General features: G+C 43.6%; 1 protein-coding gene across 5 annotated transcripts in view; it reads right to left on the minus strand.

Annotated features, from left to right (window-relative positions):
- Positions 1–20,992, minus strand: part of Sytl3 (synaptotagmin like 3) — a 68,555-nt gene that overhangs the window by 45,107 nt on the left and 2,456 nt on the right. For all 5 annotated transcript variants that reach the window (XM_015498636.2, XM_015498634.2, XM_015498635.2 and 2 more), the window contains exons 2-3: positions 13,100–13,690; positions 11,050–11,268 (exon numbers count right to left, since the gene is read on the minus strand). In XM_015498636.2, the coding sequence (XP_015354122.1) occupies positions 11,050–11,268; positions 13,100–13,320 (440 nt within the window). In that variant the 5' untranslated portion in view covers positions 13,321–13,690. The remainder of the gene's footprint in view (positions 1–11,049; positions 11,269–13,099; positions 13,691–20,992) is intronic.

The following is a 20,992-nucleotide window of genomic DNA, read 5'->3' on the forward strand; positions in this document are numbered from 1 at the left end:
AATGCATTCTACTGTAAAATTAATTAATTAATTTTAAAAACCCACCACCATCCTAAACTACATGAAGACCACTGATTTTTTGCACTGGAGGCCATTTCCTCTGACTGCTAGCTTTGAGCTACACCCCTGTCACCCCTTCAGACAGAACTAGCCATTATATAAGCAATTACTCCATAATGACTTTTATAAGGACTCCTGTCTACATGTGTCCTGAGTTTCAGATGGAGGACCACCTAGCACTCTTATCTAGGAGAAGCAAGTCAATTCTGAAGTCTCTGTCCCCCAAGGGCCAACCCAGGGTGGCATGACTCATGTCAGTAACCAAAGGAAGCCTTTGATGCCTCTTCCCAGATGATTAAATCAGAATTGGGCTAGGAGAGCTTCTTGAAACATTTTAAGAGCTTAGTAGGTTAACACTTTTAGTAGGTTAACACTCTCAGGTAAAATCATGACTTGCTTATTTAAAAATTTTCAATCAACCCATAAATGCATCTCAAAAGGCAAACACATGGGGTGTGGAGAGAGCAGGAGCTATGGAGTCAGGGGAGACCTTCCACTAACTAGGCAGTCCCCTGCAGGAGGATTCTTAGAAGAATCATCGCCAAGCACCTGGTGCATAGATGGTGTTTCTGGAGGTTTCAGCATCCACCTTCATGGTCTTGACCCTGCGAATGCTGTAATTTCATCAGCAAAAAAGAAACAATTGTTGAAGAGCACCTCGCAAAATTCTAGTCCACAGACGTTCAACAAACGCTAAGGAGAATAGAGGATCCTAACAGAAAGCTATTTGATCTCACTACTATTACCAGTGAGCCACATGTTGGAATGCAATTTTATTTTGCATCTAAGTTACTTGCATCTGCAGAGGCATAAGCTATGGCACCTGTGCCTTATACACCAAGAAAAGTGAACATATGCAGGCGCAGTGGCACATGCCTGTAATCCCAATGGCTCTGGAGGCTGAGGCAGGAGGATTTCAAGTTCAAAGCCAGTCTCAGCAATTTAGTGAGGCCCTAAGCAATTCAGTGAGACTTTGTCTCTAAATAAAATACAAAAAAAAAAAGGTGGTGCTGGGGATGTGGCTAAGTGATTAAGTTCCCATGAGTTCAATCCCTGGTACAAAAAAGGAAAAGAAAAGTGAGTTTATTAAATATTAAGGTATTTTTATCAGTCAATGCAAGAGGTGGAAAGTTGGTTTGCATAATCAGGATTCATTGACTATCTGCAAAAGTACATCTGTGCAGATCTGCTCTTCCACCAGTGCCCTAATGGCAAGGAATCCTCCAGAGAGCTCTTAAGAGGGCCCTGGTGGCTCATCAGATGCATGAGCTGAAAATAGCCAAATAAAGAAGTTGGATTGTAAAACTGAGAAAAATCTAACTGCTAGTTTGTCCAACTGCTTGGGGATTCCCAGCTAGAACAGACCTGTGTATGCACACAGTTGAAAGCTTTTTACCTCAAATAATCTGTATCTCAGATGCTTTGCAGTTACAAACCAGTGGGGTTTTTCCAGAAGCACATCTGATCTGATTTTGACTTTCTTACAAGAAAAGAGACCAATCCTGAGTAATCATGAAGAGTCAGAGAATCAGATAAAGATAAAGAAATGATCTCATCAAGCTGCTATCAACAGTTCTTGCAAAACATTTATAACTGTCCTTTCCTTAACTTCAGAGAGAGGCAAGCCCCCAGTCACACCCCATGCCAGTCCCAGCCCCAGGCACTGTGAAGCAACATTCCCCCTCTGCAGGGGGCACCCTGAGAACCCGGTGGGAGCCTGATGGGTAGAGCCCACAGCAGGGTGCACTGAAGTTTAGCATGTGTCATGCCCTAGAAACATGTGGGGTGGGGGGACACACTCAGGCACCAGGCGGAGGAAGTGGCTGGCACAATGGCAGGGAGGGGCAGGCACCGTGGTGAACCCACGGCCCACTGTGAGGCATTGATCAGTATTGAACTCTGTGCAGGCCAAAAGCAACAAGGGCTGGGCTGCCTGAGTCTCTGATTACGAGAGTGAGTCTGGGGCTGTGACTTCTGGTTTGCTACATCTAGTTGATGAAATAAGAGAAACTCTACTACAGCCTGACAGAGCTGTGGAGGTTCAAGGCCTGGACTATGGGAACTGGGCCAGGTGCCAGGTGCCAATCCACCTTCCCACATTACCCAAGGGGCACAGGGAGGAAGGCATGAGAGCGGCACAGGGAGAAAGGCTTGCTCTATGCCGGACAGCCGCAGCTGGGGGTCTGAGGAAACAGTAAGAGCGTCAGACAAAATGCCTGGGGCAGGAGACATGGCGTCTGGGAGACAGAGAAGTGGCCATGCTGAACCTGCGCACCCAGGGAATCATCGGTCTTCATAAACATGTCACATCACCGTTGTGAAAAAGATAGGAGAAGCCAGGCTGGAGAGAAGGAGGATCTAGGAAACTAACAAGGCCACGGCAGAGAGAAGTGCTCAGTAGGAGCAGAGAGAGGCTGCTCAGCCAGGCGCCTCCAGACCTGCAGGAGACCTGACACGCTGCAGAGAAGACCCAACAATGGCAGGACAAGGCCGACCTACCCGTCTGACATTATCACTGAAGAAACCAGTCAGGTGGCATCAAAGAATAGCCAGAATAGTCAGTTCCAATCAAAGAAACCGTTAAGAGGCCGATAAACAAATTCACAGGGCTGAATAATCAGCCCAAAGGAACATTTCTTATTCCACAACAAACACTGTGGAGAAGCTGGATGAGGGGGTACATGCCAGTAGCCCCAGCCACTGGGGAGGCTGAGACAGGAGGGTCACTGGAGCCCAGCCTCAGTGACATTGGGAGACTCTTATCTCAAGAAAAAAAAAAGGGGGGGGGGAATCAGTTGAAGAGACTTATTCCTAGGCACACTTTAGGAACTATTTTTAATAACAAGGATGCAGGTATTGGGGGGGGAACAATGTCTCTAATGCATAGAAACCAAGTGATAAATAAAAATTTTAAAATACCCCGACGTCTCTATGATGTTAAATTCCAAAATATAATGAGGATGCATTTGTTGCAAATCTTTGATTAAAAGGTTGCAGTCCAGGATTTTAAAACCCAGGGAAGTCACTGCTCATGAAGGAAAGTCACTAGAAAGCACTCTCAGATATGAAAAAATATACAGTATAAAAATATAAACACATGTTTAGACCATGTGCTCTTCCTGGGGAAAAAAATCTTGAGAAAGCACTACAGTTGGATGGAAAATGAATCAAAATAAGGAATATGTGAACTGGGAAATCATGACCTCAAAGACGGGCGACAGGCTCTGCAGGAGTTAAAGTGCAGCTGACTTAGCACACTTGTGGAACAAATAATTATAAAGCAAGACAGTAACAAGTGATCCTGGAAGGAGGAGCTCGGTAACATTAAAAGTGATAACTGTAGGAATACAGATATTTCAAAAATGATTGGCAAGATGATTAAAATTATTTCTACAACATGTTCACTGGGATCACACCAAGAATCACATAGGATGTGGCCCTGTCATGATCCGCAGAACCACACTCCAGCGAGATTTCTACAGCCAGTACGTGTCCATGAACTCGCTCGGCATCACTTGCCCACGCCCTTCCTTCAAAAGCAGCAGCCGTCCCCCCACTCCAGCTTCACCAGCACGGCTGCCCTCTGACCCTGACCTCCCTGCCGCTCAGCGCCCTTGGATGCCTTCCTTCTCTCCTCCGCACTTTTTTTTTTTTTTTTAAATAGTTCCCAGACATCTTCCTGCCAAACCCATTAATTCAATGGATCAAAAACATATTCTAAGGGCCAGGGTGATGGCTCAGTGCCTAGCATGTGCGAGGCGCTGGGTTCGATTCTCAGCACTGCATATAAGTAAGTAAAATAAAGGTCCGTTGACAACGGACAACAAAAATCTTAAACACACACACACACACAATCATCACTCAGGGCTCTGAACTTGAAGGAGTCGCCAGGGAGATCTCCTTCTCTGCTTTCCTCTTCCTCCCACCCCACGGGCTTCTTCTGAGTGCACTCACAGCCTCCACCCCAGCCTCTACCACCAACTTCCCAAACCAGACCTCAAGCCCTGCCTCATGCAGTGGCCAGCCCCTTCCCCTGCTCACAGAATAGCTCCAAATGGACCTCCTATCCCACAGTCATGGCGAACTTGATGGGTCCACACTGCAACTCATAGTCTTCTCAGAACCATGGGCCAGTCTCTCTTGTCAGAAAACAAAACACCTTAGAATCACCATTTTGGACTGCCCTTACCAAGTCAACAGAGAAGTCACTGCTCGTGAAGTGGGAACTGGGCCAGGTGCCAGGTGCCAATCCACCTTCCCACATCACCCGAGGGGCACAGGGAGGAAGGCATGAGAGCATAAAAGTAACAAATTTATCAGTGCCAGATTGTGGAGCCTGAGAATTCCTTTGAAATTAAATATAAAGTAACCATTGCAGACAGGCTTGGGGGAACTCCCTTCAAGGTTACAGTTTCAGTTCTTTGTTACAATTTTCTTTGTCTTTCTTTCTTTCTTTCTTTCTTTCTTTCTTTCTTTCTTTCTTTCTTTCTTTCTTTCTTTCTTTCCATTTTGAAAGGGAGAAGGAATTACTGTTTTCTTATCAGCTGACTTCAATACCATAGTTACAAATACAGAAATATTGATAACCGAGTGCATAGCAGATTGGCAAACTTGAGCATTTCCTTTTAAAGGAGCACTTTGTTCATTTCCAAAAACCACAGTGTAATGTGAATCTGAAAAAGGCACCCCCCAATCCTAGTCCCCTACATCGCCAAACATCACAGAGGGAGGAGGGACTTGAGAGGACAATCACAAGGGTCAGTTTTGCCATTAGGCAGAAACCCAGGGGCTGTCTTCTTTCAACAGAATGTGGGCTTAATAATGTTGATTCTGAAATATCTGCTTTAAAGGAGCAGAAGACGAACCATCTGAAATCTATGAATCACACACTGCATGTACTTGGTATGGGAATGGGCTGTGCACATGGGAATGTTACTGTGGAAATTCTCGTAAGAGCGTGACCTAAAGGAACAGATAGCCTCCCAGCATCCTCCCAACTCCAGCACTTGGCTACCATGCACTGCGCCAGCCCGGAACGCTGCCTCCTGAGGCTGACCTTCAACTTAGAGATGGTAAAAGACACAATGAAACAGGAAGCTTACTAATTCTCAGAAAGTTATTTTAAAGGCAGGACTTGCCCTGACTAATCAAGTGCTGACCACAGAATGAATAGGACTTTCAGCAAGAATGACATACGTAATACTATGAAAACATTCTCTTCAGCAAGTACAAAATAAGCTTTTTTCCCTAAAAAGTATTCCATAAATGTCTACGTTTTTACTGCTTGTTTTGGTATTATAAGGTGTCAAATAACAAAATAATCATTACATTCAGTACATGCATAAAAAGAATATTGTGATCATCTACTGTGTTCCTAAGAAAACAATGCACATGTACTAAGTAAAATAGGCAAGCTGTATGCAAAAACTAAAACAGATGTCAGTGCTAGGTCAGAACTAGGAAACACCATATATTACCGGGTGCGGTGGCATCCACCTGTAACCCAGGGACTCAGGAGGTTAAGGCAGAAGGATGCAAGCTGGGGGCCAGCTTCAGCAACTTAGCAGGAACCTCAGAAGTTAAGCAAATCCCATCTCAAAATATAAATAAATAAATAAAAAGGTCTAGGGATGTAACTCAGTGGTAAATCACCCCTGGGTTCAATTCCTAGTACCAAAATAAAACAAAACAAAAACAAACAAACAAAAATTAAAAATTAAAAAATCTTGGGCCAAGGACCTAGGTGAGTGGAGCCATAGAGTATTCCTTGGTGCAATCTAGTTCAGCAAGATCGAAACTTGTACAGCAAAGAACAAAGCTCTTCCCTTGTGAAATCAGGCTTAGTGGCTATGCTCTTGAGAATTTATAAATGTATGACTCTGAAATATTTTACACATTAATTTAACTTGTCTTCATGTATTTTTTTCTCTTTCTTTCTCTACCAGGGATTGAACTTAGGGACGCTCAACCACTGAGCCACATCCCCAGCCCGTTTTTGTGTTTTATTTAGAAACAGGGTCTCTCATTTAGAAACAGAGTTGCTTAGTGCCTTGCTGTCGCTGAGGCTAGCCTTGAACTCGTGATCCTCCTGCCTCAGCCTCCCAAGCCACAGGCAAGTGCCACCATTCCCAGCCAGGAGTACATTTTCTAACCTCTGAAAGTTTTATTTTAAGCAGGAAACAATTTTTTTATAGAACCATTATTGAAATTTTGCATGATTTTCAATAAAAATTCTCCCATGCGATGTAGAAAACACAATGAATGCATCCTGTGACAACATGCTTACCTCCAAATCCTAATCAAAAAGGCACCCGAGCCAAATTAAATCCCTTATGATAAATTCCAAGATGTACGTTCACCATTTCTGCTCTGCAACAGCTCAGGACTGAGAACCTGAGAACTGAGGAAGTGATGGTGAAACGCCAAGATCAAGGTCTGGGTCTGTTTCCAGCTGAGCATTATGCTGCTCCCCATTGGCACCAGCTGTGGCACCAGAGGCACCCGAGTTAACTAAGAAACCACCGTGAACCTGCTGCAAATTGAAACCTTAGTCTAAAATCTTCTCATTGTCTTATTAAAAAGTTCAGTGGCACATTGTTAAAATATTGAAAACATGGAGAATTTCTTGAGCAACAAGTTTTGAACCTAATCAGACCAAAGAAGTCTTACTACCAGCAAAATAGCCCAATGAAAACAAAGCAAAACAAACTCTGGGGCTCAGGGGTGCAGCTCAGTGGTAAAGCACTCACGTATCACATGTACAAGACCCCAGGTTCCACCCCCAGCATTGCAAAATAATAATTGTAATAATAATGATAAGTATACGTAATAACCTCTTGAGAATTTGTAAATGTTTGATACATATTCTCAAATGAAACAGGAGCATACTCACAAATATCTGAAGAATGAATCTGTTAGGTCATAGCCAATTACAAAGCAAATGGGAGAGCCTATGTGATAGCAATTCCTCAGCAATATTGTACTTCAGAGATGAGCAGATATCTCCCAGACAAGTGGAATTTGAAGCCACTGCATATAGAATTTTTTTTTTTTTTTTTTTTTTTGCAGTCTTGGGGATGGAACCCAAGGCCACATGCATGCTTGACAAGTGCTCTCACTGAGCCATATCCCCAGCCCTAGAACATTATTTAAGAAGAAAAAAAAAATCAGTACAAACCTAAGTCACCAAGTTCAATCTTACCTTTAAAAAAAAATGGGGCTGGGGTTGTGGCTCAGCGGTGGAGTGCTCGCCTAGCACATGCAAGGCCCTCAGTTTAATCCTCAGCACTCCATAAAAAATAAATAAATAAAATGAAGGTATTGTGTCCAACTACAACTAAAAAACATTTTTTTTTCTTTTTTTTAAATGAGCAGCTTGGCGTAGAGGTGTACACCTGCAATCCCAGTGACTTAGGGGACTGAAACAGGAGGATCAAAGTCAGCCTCAGCAACAGCAAGGTGTTAAGCAACTCCATGAGACCTTGTCTCTAAATAAAATATGAAATAGGGCTGGGGATGGGATTCAGTGGCTGAGTGCCTCTGAGTTCAATACCCAGTACCCAAAAATAAATAAATAAATAAATATTTTAAAAATAAGCAAAAACAAGCAAATATATAGCTTAGTCTCCCTGACATTTCAACATAGTTTTATCTTGGGCCATTTCATTTTTTTAATTAATTAATTAATTTTAATTAGGTATATATGACAGCAGAATACATTTTGATTCATTGTACACAATTGCAACACAACTTTACATTTCTCTGGTTGTACACGATGTAGGTCACACCATATGTGCAGTCACACATGTACCTAGGGTATTGATGTCCATCTTATTCCACTGTCTTTCCTGCCCCCATGTACCCTCTCTACCCTTCCTCCCATTTGCCCGATCAAAGTTGGGCCATTTCACAGTAGAATCTCTCAATAAATTCCATGGGAGGGAACCCAAGTGTTAAGCAAGGGTACGTTCATGCTTCTGTCTGCTTTCCTCTTCCTTCTCCCCAAGCACACCCTTCCTACTGGAGTCACCTTCTTCTGGTTGGCGCCTGCCGAGGACCACACCTGCCCTCTCACTGCAGAAAGCAACGTTCAACCGGCTTCTTGGAGGCCCTCTCCACCTCCTCTTCCTTCACCGCGTTCTCTCTGTTGCTCCTCTCCCCCTTCTCTGTTTACCTCTCTCTGAAGCCTTGAGACTGCTGCAAAGCTAGCTGCTCGCTGCTTGGCCAGGCCTCAGAACGGGCTCCACTCTTCCCTCTCTCGTCCCTGCAGCGAGTTCCCTCACCCCTTTTTGAACTGCCTCTCAGTCCCCACCACTTCAGTACCAGGCTCCCACTGGGTGCTCTTCGCTGCAGGGACCTTCTCATTGCTCTTTTACCTTCGTCTTCCGCCTCTTGAGTCCCCCAGCAGAATAACACTCTTGGTAGGTTTTCATGGAGTAAAGAGCCTTTGCTCACCCTTCATTCCTGCTGCCGGGGACACAGCGATTTGAGTAGCTTTGAAGACTCTGCCCTCCCACGCAAGTATCCCAGCTGGTGGCCACAGTGGGGACTCAGAGGGGACCTGGGCTCCAGGGCATACTATATTATGTCTCAGCCTCCCCTTCTCCTCCACAAAATGAGGATGATGCTAGTAGCTACCACTTGGGATTGTTGGAAGGTTTAAATAAAGCTGACAGGAGTGCTCCAGCTACGGATGGTCTAGAATCCGCCTCTTCCCTCCCTCCTCAGAGCTCCTCTGAGCTCCCCACCCCCAGCAGCTCTGCTGATGGCAGTCCTCCAAGAGAGGACTTTCCCTGGAAGCAGAAGCCCTCTAAACAGGTCCCCTGGGCCTGCCACACAGCCCAGGCCAGCCCAGCTCACAGGCCTTTTGCTTTGCAACAATCTGTAAGTTGGTCTGTATTTTTTTTTATATATATATATTTATTTTTTTTTTTAGTTCTCTGGTCTGTATTTTTAATTGCTACCCCAGAGCTCCCCATTCCTGAATTTAAAAACTTTCCCCCCTCATCCTGTCCTCAAAGCACTTCTTCCTGAAAAAGGAGCCTCAAGCTGAGGGAGATGCAGGGGAGAAAATTGAGTGGGGTCAAGAGGATTTCTCAGGTCCCAGGGGAGGCAGCGAGGAACGTCAAACAGCCTTCTGAAGTTTTACAAAGCCTTGTCTTTGGTCCTAAATCAGGAGGGCAGCCAGAAAGGACAAAGCTGGAGAGAGGACAAGGGCTGTGAAGAAGGGGCACAGCCAAAGGAAGAAGGCAGGCGCAGATTAACGACCCACCCCCATCCCCACCACTCAGTGACGCAATTACCTCAGGTATTTTGAAAACACCCTTATTTCAAAATAAGGAAACTGGGGTTTTAGAAATGACATTTCATGGACTTAGAGAGTCGGGTTACAATGCCTGGGCATCATGCCCTCTAGGACAGAGATTTCAAGATGGGTCAGCTTCCTGGGAGTTGCCTCAGCCCCTGAACTCCTGTTTTGATTTTTAATTTACAGTTAATCATGAGAAGATGAAAAACTACTGAGGGATCTTGAGTCTCACCAGGCAAGGTTTATCAAATTAATTTCTTTCTTTCTTCTTTCTTTCTTTTTTCTCTCTCTCTCTATCTCTCTAATTCTATCTCTCCCTCTCCCTCTACTTCTCCCTCTCCCTTTCTTTCATGCCAGGGATTGAACCCAAGCGCAGTTAACCACTGAGCTACATCCACAGCACCCCATCCACCTTTTTTTTTTTTTTTTAATTTTGAGTCAGGGTCTCACTAAGTTGCTTAGGGCCTTGCTAAATTGCTGAGACTGGCCTTCCTGCCTCAGCCTCCTGAGCCACTGGGTACTAAATTTCAAATCTATAGCATTGATTGAAATGGAAAGAAGGTATTTAGACCTTCCTAGAGATGATTGGAATTGTCATCTGGTCTCCTGAGGGCCCCAAGCCTGCTTCAACACACATGTGTCCAGGGCAACTCATAGTAGGGCTTTGGTTTTCACTCTTGAGCTAAGAAAAGCCTGAAAGGCTCAGACTCCAGCCAACCAAAGAAACAAGGGTGACTAATGGAAGTCAGGGCGACGTGGTGAGCTGCTGTAGAATTCAGCTCGGAGATCAGGTTGAACCACTTTTCTCTTTGGTTGAATAATTGAAATACTTAACACCTTGCAAAGGGACGGGAAATTAAGTAGATTAATGTCAGGGTATTGGGTAAAGACAGCCCTCCTGGTTTAGGAGAGAGAGCCTAGACACCATCCCCACTGTGTGAGCAACTCTCCACTCTGTCCCTGGGCCACCTCTGCAAATTTAGACGTCATTTTCAGGTCTCTGATTACTCTCCAGATTGACACATGCCTCACATTCCTCCTTCTGGTAAGCTCCGTGGTGTCCTTTTTCACCCTCTCTCCCAAAAGAGACCCCTCCTATGTTTTCAAGGAATCCATGACTTGCCCATTCTTGCTTTGAATGATACTGGTCCAAGGCAAATCAATATGTTGCCATTTTCAAAACAGGCAGCTCAAAAACACCAATTCTGTGTTAAAATTTGTTTAAGAACCTCACCACCGAAAGGTTAAAATGAACATAGATTCAGTATTTCACCAATAGGAACCAAATCTAGTTCTTTATCTGAGTATCAAATATAGTCCAGCTAGCCTCCTGCAGAGAGGCCTTGTTGAAAGGTGCACAGGCTCACCCTCACATTCCCTATGCCCCATTCATTCCATTTTCACTGAGGAAGATAAATTAAGGCACTAGTCAAGTGGTCCAGATGAACTGAACTCCAGGGTTAATCCCTTGGTAGCCTGACAAACTGCTATAAATAAAAAAAAAACAAAAAACTTTTTAATATAACAGTTTTTTTCAAAATAAAAGGACTCCCAAGCCACTTTGGGCACACTGGAAGCATCTATCAATTGGATTGAGGAATGGCTGCTCTCTTTATTAAAGGGTTGTTTCAGACCTCTGTGAGGCCTGGTAGTAGAGTGATCTGACCCCTGGAGATGCTCACCTTTCCTCGAAGCACACCGTGCACTTCCAGGTGGAGCTCCTCCTCAGGAACACACGGCACTCAGAGCACACACGGTGGCTGCAGCCCAGGCACACGGTCCCCCGGTTCAGCAGCAGCCCCAAGGCCCGCTGGCAGCGTGCACAGCACTTCTCCTTGTACTCACGGCTGGAATTCCTGGCTCCTTTCCACCGGAGATGCTGCAGGTGTGTTTTCAGTTTCCTGTGGCCCACAGAGCCAAAGAAGATAGGGCTGCATGGAATGCCAGGCTACAGGGCAGAGCCCACAGTACCCCACCCGCTGCCTATGGCATGGGAAAGGACTTTGGCATCCGACATCCTTGGGTTTCCACCGCAACCCTTGGAGCTGAGACTCAGGGTTCTCTGAACTGTGAAGCAGATGTCAAGCTTACCACCCAGGTGTCTGCAAGGATTACTTGGCAAAGCATAAGTATATGCCTAGAGTAGAGGAGCTAGCTACTACTTTTGTTGTAGGTTCAGCCTTGTGTGCCCAAGAACAGCGAAAGAAGAAAAAAGACACAGAATAGGGCATCCATTCTAATAAGCAAGGCATGGAAAGATCCACAATCATAGAGCACACATCTCTGCTATAGGTGCAAGTTACTCGATAAAATTATTTAACTGATGCTATGCTTTTGCTACTTTGTTTTTAACAGGTGATCAGCGTACTTCCAGCCCCTAACTCCTCTAGACAATAGCCAGAGTGGAAAGGGACACTGTATTATATCCCCCCCAAATTGTCATTAACCAGAGCACTTGTTCATGGAATGTCTCTGTTACCTAGTTTTAGAAGAGAAGAAACAAGATTGCATCAGAAAGGTACTTTAAAATGCAACTTTCAGTATTTGCCCTAGAAACACTGGGACTGAGTTCCTTGCCATAGTACCCGTGTAACTTTGTTAATGTTCAAAATGTCTCCAGATCACTGAAAGCTCTTTAATCATCAAAGAAAATGCCATTTTTGTCAGCATATTATGTTTTCTAATGGAAGAAAGTTTACAAGTAAGTACACTCTGAGAGCTTTGCAATCACAAGGGAGGATGGGAAAAGAGCACTGTACCTTCCAGTTAACCAGAAAATGTTCCTTGTTTCTCAAGCATTTGGTTGTCCAAGTTTTACATTCTGTGTTTTTCTTGGCAGACTTCAAAAGAGTTCTGCCCTTGGATATAAAACAAAACTAAAAACATATTCCATTTGCTTTCTCTTTTCTTTTTGGTGGGGGGACTGAACCCAGGGCCTTGCACATGGTAAGCACACTCTTCTTATTTTCTAAACTTCTTGTCCCCTATAAACATTGATAAACAGGCACCAATATATTTTACAAAGATGGACCTTAACAACTAACAGTGAACAGTTTTTTATAAATATTGTTTTTTTATATATCTTTATTTAATTAATTAATTTTTTTAATGTGGTGCTGAGGATCAAACCCAGGACCTCTCACGTGCGAGGCGAGCCCCATGGACAGTTTTGATACCATCCAGCACTGCCTTATTAAGTGTTAATTCATATCAGATAGCTCCTGCATCTTAGAGACAGACAGGAAAGAAACTTTGTTGGCAAAATAGTCAGGGACAGGCTAAGCAGGTTCGTGTGTGTGCTCTGTCTTTCCTCAAAGCCAACACGGAAGCAAAGGTGGCCAAAGGAAAAAAGAGAGCAATGGATTCCATCAGACTTGCTCTTCCAAAGCTGCCTTCTGGGGTATTCAGGTTACACCAAAAGTAAGGTGGGAGAACTCTTAACCTGAGAGCATTCTTTTGGGGACTTCCAGAAGCCTGAAAGTGCCCCAAAGTAGAGAAAAGGACAAGCAGACGGACGGCAACGTCACAAAATGATGAGCAAGGGCAGCCTTCCTTTGTTCTTACCACCTCCAAGTTTAGTCTGATAGCAAAAATAAGCACCCACACGCCTTCATTCGGGCTCAGCAGTGAGTGAGCAGTAACCAGTAAGCAGGTAGCCCAAAGCCAAGCAGGAGCAGACTCGGGGCAGAAAAAGCCAAATCTGCAGAGTGTGCCCCTCTGCAGACGACTCACCTTATCCTTTCTTCCTCTAGGCTTTGAACAGCCTGGTCACGGTGCAGGACCTGGAGAATGACCTCGAGTTCTAACTCCTTGAGGGTATCCAGATTGACTTCGTGGGCCATTTCTTCTCCTTTTTCTTCCACCCAATTTGGAAGGGTTTCACCGTCCTGCCAAAGGGCTCCAGCGTCCACAGTCACCCCCACGTTCTCAAAAGAGCCCCTCTCCAATTTCATTCGTGACTCTGCTTTGCCTGGCGCCCTTTTTTCCTTTTTAACTGTGTCATAATCCTCAAGAAGAAAGCTCTCAGAGGCTGTGCCTCTGCCAGAGTCACTGGGGGAGTGTTTTCACTGGGTGCTGCTCCCGCCTCTGACGTCCGCCTGAGACAAGAGCATATCTCTTCTGAGGTTTTGCCAGAGATTGTTATAAATCATGCATGGCTCCAAGCAGATAATTTCTGCAAAGCAGAAGCAATCTCCAATCTAAAATAAGTTTACAAATAGCAGTAAGAAGACTATCAATGACTTATAGAAGATAACCTTTCCTTTAAACTGTTTCCAGGTCAGAAAAAAAAAAATGGTCATTAAAGCCCAGGCTTTTCAATACCTGTAGAAAAGAAAAAAAAAAAAAAAAGCATCATTTTTCCTGGCTTGAATATCTCTGCAGCATTATTGCAGAGAAGACCAAATGTTCTACCCAGACAAATCTTTCCATTTTCTGTTGTGGTGATGGTGTAGCATTTTAAATTTTATTAAATAAAACTTCCTATATCCAAAAACCCTAAACTTCCAAAGTTGGATTTCTTAAATTTTTTTTGTAGTTGTAGATGGACAGAATGCCTTTATTTTATTTGTTTATATTTATGTAGTGCTGAGGATCAAACCCAGTGCCTCACATGTGCTAGGCAAGTGCTCTGCCACTGAACTATAGCCCCAGCCCCAAAGTTAGATTTTCCTAATATTGATTCTTTATCTTTGGTGGTCAGAGGTATAAAGGTCTATGTTTGAGGTACAGTCATGCATCACTTAATGATAGGATAAGTTAGGCGAAATGCATCATTAGCCAGTTTTGTTACTGTACAAACATCAGAGTTCACCTGCTGCATCACACACCTTAGATGATCCAGCCTGTAGGCCATCTAGGCTACACAGAATACGTACATTGCTCCTAGGGCCACGATGAACAAAATAATGTGAGCTTAGATCAAGCACCAGGGAATATTATGCAACAAGAGATGCTGTAAGAGAGCTGGATGAGGTTGCCATGGTGTAACATGGCTCTCCCTTTCTTTCTTTCATTCATTCTTTCTTTCTCTCAGTACTAGGGATTGAACACACGGGTGCTCTACCACTGAGCTACATCCCCAGCCCTTTTGTTTTTTATTTTGAGACAAGTTCTTACTAATTTTCCAAGGCTATCCTCAAACTTGCAATCATCCTGCCTCAACCTCCAGGGTCACTGGGATTACAGGTGTGGGAATTGCATGCTGCAAGCACTAGGCATACACACACACACACACACACACACACACACACACACATGCAAGTATATATCAAACCTCTAGAATAATGGTAAAAAAGCAAGTATAGTAAATGCATAGACCAGTAACAGGCATTGATTATCATTCGCAAGTATCATATACTGTACAGAATTGTATGTGCTGCTTTGACATAATTGGCAGAGCAGTAGACATGTTTATACCAGCACCACCACAAACACAAGAATAATACAAAAGAATTTTTCAACTCTCCATAATCCTATCAGACCCTTATGGTATACTATGACTGACTACATCATCTTAATTGAAAATAAATTAGAGAAATGATGTTCTTAGCTGTTAGATATTATTTTTTTCAAATAATGTCAAAACTCAAAAAAATATAATCAATTAGAGAAGCATGAAGTGGCAACACCACAGCCTCAATCTATCAATTATTTATGGTTTTTAATAGTTTTCATGAGGCTCCTTATCCTTATGCATCAGGCCTTTTTCTGTTTAGTGCAAGTTGAAAGGTTTGATAGATATCCCTCTATCAAGAAAACGTAGAAGATCAAGTCAATATACTTTCTATGATACCATTTTTGTTATCACACCTACATGATTCCCTTAGTAATATGATGCCCTCCAGGGGGGCAGAAGTGACACTCCCCTTGTTGGACTTCAACAGAAATCCATATTATATTAATTTATGATCCTTAGCAGATTTGTGAATGAGGTTAACAGAGCCCTAAGCCATCATTCTCTTTAAGCAAAGATTCTTAAACTTTTCCCTTAATCTTGGAAGTCCAGTGAGGCCTATTATTTAAATGTATAAAATAAAACACATTGGGTTACAAAGGAAATTGATTATACTGAAATCATTTTTAAATTGTGACATTAATCTGTGTGTTGATTCATGAAATAATAGATCTATTCGTGACCTAATGACAACCTTAATTTCAAAGAGGAGGTGGTATAAACAATATTTTGAGATACCTACAACATATAATGTGGTATGAAACTCTTTAATTTCTAGTCTTTCATGTTTTACACATTTCAAAAATACAGGATCCAATTATCATTAAAAACATACCAACCCACACCTAGGTCCCTCAGTACAGGTGAGGGAAGTTCCTTTCCATGGAGAAGCGGGAGCTGGGGCTCCCCCTTGCGGCCACTCACTCCTAGTTACAGAAAAATGAACTCTTGGTTTCCCAGAGCCATCCATGCCATCACTCAGTAAAGGTTTCTTGAGCACCTTTTAAGTGCTAGGTACCCTTCTGGATGCCTCGGATACATGGCTTGACTTGTAACAAAGCTATGATGAGTGATGTGTCTTACAATAAGAGCACATGGAGGGCCACCAAAATAAAGTCAGAGAGACATCAGCAATGAGAAAGAAAAGGAACAGATGGCTCCAACGGAAAACTTTGTTGTTGTTGTTACCAGCGGCCTCCTGGTGCCCCACCAGCTCATGGCTTTGAACATTCCATTTGACATGTTTGAGCCACACGTTGCTTCATTTGGGACTTGTTCAGGACTTATCATGGGGACAGTACCACACTCCCATATTTAGAAATATGTGGGTATTTTTGTTGTCACAGTGACAAAGAATTTTCTTTAATTCCAATACAAATGTTGATTCTCTTAGCAGAAATTAATTTAGGAAAAAAAAGTATAATTATCTGATGAAAGACTCTTAACCCCTGGGACTGGGGTTGTGGCTCAGAGGTAGAGCACTCACCTAGCACATGTAAGGCGCTGGGTTTGATCCTCAACACCACATAAAAATAAATAAATGAAATAAAGGTATTGTGTCCAAATACAACTAAAAAATTTTTTTAAAAAGATTCTAACCCCTATATAAACACCAAGTATATTTTGCAAGTTTTAAAGATGCTGATTTTTTTTTTTTTTTTTAGGAATGCAACTATTATATAAATTGAAGGAAAACTACTTGGTTTCACTCAGAACTTTAACAAGAATCATTGCCATTGCAGAAGGACGTCACTGAAGAAAATACTGCTTGGAGTGTTTGAATCCCTAACACCACACTTTAGCAAGAGTCTGGGTATGCTGGCCCATTCAACAGGACTCTGTGTGTGGACATCTGGTTACTTCCTGTTTTCCCATGAACTTTTCATACCAATATACATCTTGTATCATTATTACTTACCGCCCCTTTACTTCTCCTTTCATCACAATGACATTGCATTAGTACAAATATCATGTACGTGGGTCATACTGTACATAAATTTAATTTCAGGAGAGTAACAGGTGAACTACAAAGCATTTCCTGTAATGAGTGAGCATAAGTCTTACAAGTTGAAGAACTATTGAATTATAGGATCCATTATCCCTCAGGTCACTTTCAAGTTAATTATATAATTATCTTGTTCATTTCTCAACATATTATTGAGTTTTCAGGAGAATGAGACACAGGGAAATAGAGGATGGGTTGGTTGTTGTTTGGTATTGTTCGGAGTTCAGAGACTTTGATTGTGAGTTTTCTTGTTTATGCAATAGATTCCAGGTCTGATCTCCAGTTACAATTGTGAGTTCAGAACTCCTCTTTCCATACAAATTGTTTTAATTATTTCAACTTTTCCATCCTCTTGTGCAAGTTTGGTGCTTGTCTGCGCTTTGTCTCTTAGGCTAGCACTAGAGTCTTAGAAGTTAACTGTCAACATGGAGAGTCTGCTCTGTAATATTTCTTCTAAATCACTCAAAAACAATTCACCAAAACTATTCTTTTTTTCTTTTTTCTTTTTTAGTTGTTGATGGACTATTTATTTATTTTTATGTGGTGCTGAAAAATGAACCCAGTGCCTCATGCATACTAGGCAAGTGCTCTACCACTGAGCCACAACCCCAGCCCATCACCGAAACTATTCTTGGCTCATAGTCTACTTACCCAAGACAAGGTGCCCTTAAGAGACAATTTACTTATGTTCTAAAATTATTTAAAAGACTTTTGTTGAATAAACCTTTCCTAGTCAGTAGAGGGCTCTAGGGTGGCAGATGGAGTTAATTAGTGAGGTGAGTGGGCCCTTGGGAAGTACCAAGAGAGTCAGAGACAACTCCATCAACCCCACAGGGCTACCAGGATAAAGCACAGGTTGATTTCTGGTTCCTTACACGAGTAGGAAAGTAAAAACCACATTGGTTTACTTTACATATTCTTGAAAACCTGGGTAAACAAATACACCTGCCTCCGGTGACTTACACTTTTGCAATGTTGGGAGCTGAACTCAGAAGAGGAACACAATTCTTCAAAAAATAGGAGGCCCGGTCTTTGCACTGTTTTCAGGTCTCGCCACACAGCTGAGGGTTTGTGCTTCATGCCCTTCTTGGGCAAAGACCACGGTGTGAGGATAGCACTCCTCACACAAATGGGCAAGGGGAACACTGGCAGGTCCAGAACGGGCTGTGCCCATTCGCTCCCACACAGTCAGCTGGACACAGCGAGTGGGAGCAGCAAGGCCCAGGGTGGCTAGGAAGAGGAAGAGGACCCCCGACTACAGGACAGAAGTCTCCCTGGCAAAGGTGACTCCAGCTGAGCCTGGGAGAAGAAGGACAGGCGAGGAAGGGTGGGGGACAGCCCTCAGCTCTCAGCATGAACCTGGCATCCCCCACCGTCCCCAACCTGGCCTCTCTCTACCTCTCCATCCACAAAATCTCCAGTTCCCACCACATGCTCCACCCTCCCAAACGGAACTCAACATGCTGTCCTCTGGGTCCAGGCCCGTACTCCGCCCGTCCCTCGGCCCACCTGAATCTCATTTACTCTGAGCAAAAGAGGGCTCAGGAGACCAGGGCTTGGGCCTGGCCATCCCGTGAATGGCTCTGCTCAGCTGCTTACTGGCTGTTGAGGTGTTGGTCAAGTTCCATGAGCCCCCTGGACTTGGTTTCCTTATCCCCCAAACAGAGTGAAGTGCAGCACCCACTTCATGGAGCTGTGATGAGGAAATGTGCTGACTCAGCCGCATCTGGAGCACAGTGCGGAGCACCTGGTGCCGGGTGCAGGCATTGGCTGGGGTCAGTCAGGGCTAGTAAGAGCATCATTATTATTGCTGTCCGTGCTTAAAGGGCCCGATCTCCCACTCCCTAATTCAGAAATTATTACCTAATATTACCTAATTCAGGTAATCACTTTCTACAACTTTCGCCCCTTTCTACTTTGACTATTTCTCTATGGAGACTCTGGTTTCATTTCATCTTGTACTGGAGTGTTTCCATGTACTGTGGGCTTCAGGGTTCGGTAATTCCCCCATCACCCGGCAAGGAGGTGCCCAATGTTCAACTTGAATTGAGAAAGCTGGTGAATATTGTGACATGTAGGTTTACTAAAGCAGGAAGTCAAGCAGAGCAGTAAGTAAGGACAGTCAGGGAGAAAGCAAATGCTCATTTCAGAGAGCCCCCGCCTTCAGAAATCTGAAAAGGGTAGGAAACCCTGAGTCATTTCCCAGTTAGAAAGGAAGAGTAGAAATCATTGTATTTTCATGCTCTCAGTCAGCAATTCACAATGCCATACACAGCCTGAATAATGAAATCTTGCAGATCCATTTTTCTGGGATAATATTCATAATCTCATTAACAAATTGGTCAGGTCCCACCCAGAGGCCGTCTCCTAACGCCTTTGTCCCTCACACCTCTGCACTGGTGGCTGCACTCCACTATCACATTCAACAAATAGAAATAAATAAAACCTACAGCACAGCACCAGTGTGAATGAGTTTCCCTAAGCCCCTTAGAGAAGCACACCAGCCCGGCCCAGCGTTGTTTGGGGTCAGCTAGTTCCGAGGCCAGAACTCCCACCTGCGCTCAGGCCAGTTGCTTCAGTCTGTGAGACCTACCTTCCTCCTCTAGCAAGGGGAGCAGACGGTCCCTGCTTCACAGGGCTGTGTTGCGAACTAAGCAAGTCACTCAAGGAGCCCCCAGCAGGCACGACTCAAGTGCTTCTCCATGGCTTCCTCTGCCCTCCAGGAAGGCCCATGAGAAACCAGGCCATTTCTCCAGGATTGGTGGAAATACAGACAGCAGTGGTGGGATATCGCATCCTAGGCACGCTGTCCTCAGGGTACCTTCCAGAACCCCCAGGGGATGCCTGGAACCACAAACAGTACCCAACACAATATATGCTATTTTTTCCCTGCATACCTATGAAAAAGTTTAACGTATAATTTAGGCAAACTGATATAAAATGGAACAGTTGTAATACTATTGTAAAAGTTATTTAAAACTAATGAATTGCATATTTCTATAATTTTTTTTTTTGATACTGGGTCTTGGTAAGTTGCTGAGGCTGGCCTCAAACTTGTGATCCTCCTGCTTCAGCCTTCAGAAGATTTTATATTCAGAAGGGATTATAGGTACATGCACTGTGCCTGGCTCTATTTCTGGAATTTTGCATTTCGTATTTTTGGACCGATGTTGTCCATAGGTAACTGAAATCATGGAAAGTGAAACTGCGGACGAGGGGACTACCCTGTTTCAATTTGTCTTTAACCCCTCTTGCTGTTTTTATGTGTCTGGCACCCGGACAGTGTGGTCATGGGATTTAGTGCATCTGTTTGACAACACAGGTTTTCTTGGTCTTCTGAGGACCAAGCACATTCCAGGTAGCAAGGACATGAAAACAAGTGAAGCACAGTGAGCTTTGAATTCAAGAAGTGCTCACTCTAGCCAGAAAAATTGACATGAAAACAAATAAATCATAATGTGAAAGATGCATATAAACAGTCAAGGATACACAGGGAGGGAGAGGCTTGGTATGTGGGAAGACAGAGAGGGCTGCTGGGATTAGGGAGGGTTCCCAGGGGATGGAAATAGTCACGAGTCTGCCAACAGCTGATCACACTACAACTGTGTCTCACCTTAGCTTGTTTAAGAACGTGCAATGATTTCACACAGCACACAGTGTTTTCCAGAAAGTGCCTCGTCCTTATCTGACACGGGATTGCATTCCCTCATGCTCTAGAGGCTGCAAACAATGCTGGCTTCCTTTACTCAGCCTGACAACAAACCTTAACTTCAGCTTTCCCATCTGGCAAGGGGATCAAGTGCAAGCAATGCAAAATTGAAGGATCGAAAAACAAAGGAGAATGGGAAAGGGAGATATTCCTTATCTGCAGGCAGGTCCTTGTTTCTCTTATCCAGTTATGTCTTTTTTTTTTTTAATTTTTTATTGTTGGCTGTTCAAAACATTACATAATTCTTGATATATCATATTTCACACTTTGATTCAAGTGGGTTATGAGCTCCCATTTTTACCCCATATACAGATTGCGGAATCACATCAGTTACACATCCATTGATTTACATATTGCCATACTAGTGTCTGTTGTGTTCTGCTGCCTTTCCTATCCTCTACTATCCCCCCTCCCCTTTTTTCTTTTTCTTTTTTCTTTCTTCTTTTCCTCTCTTCT

This window comes from Marmota marmota, unplaced genomic scaffold (genome assembly GCF_001458135.2).
Source record: "Marmota marmota marmota unplaced genomic scaffold, marMar, whole genome shotgun sequence".
NCBI lineage: Eukaryota > Metazoa > Chordata > Mammalia > Rodentia > Sciuridae > Marmota > Marmota marmota.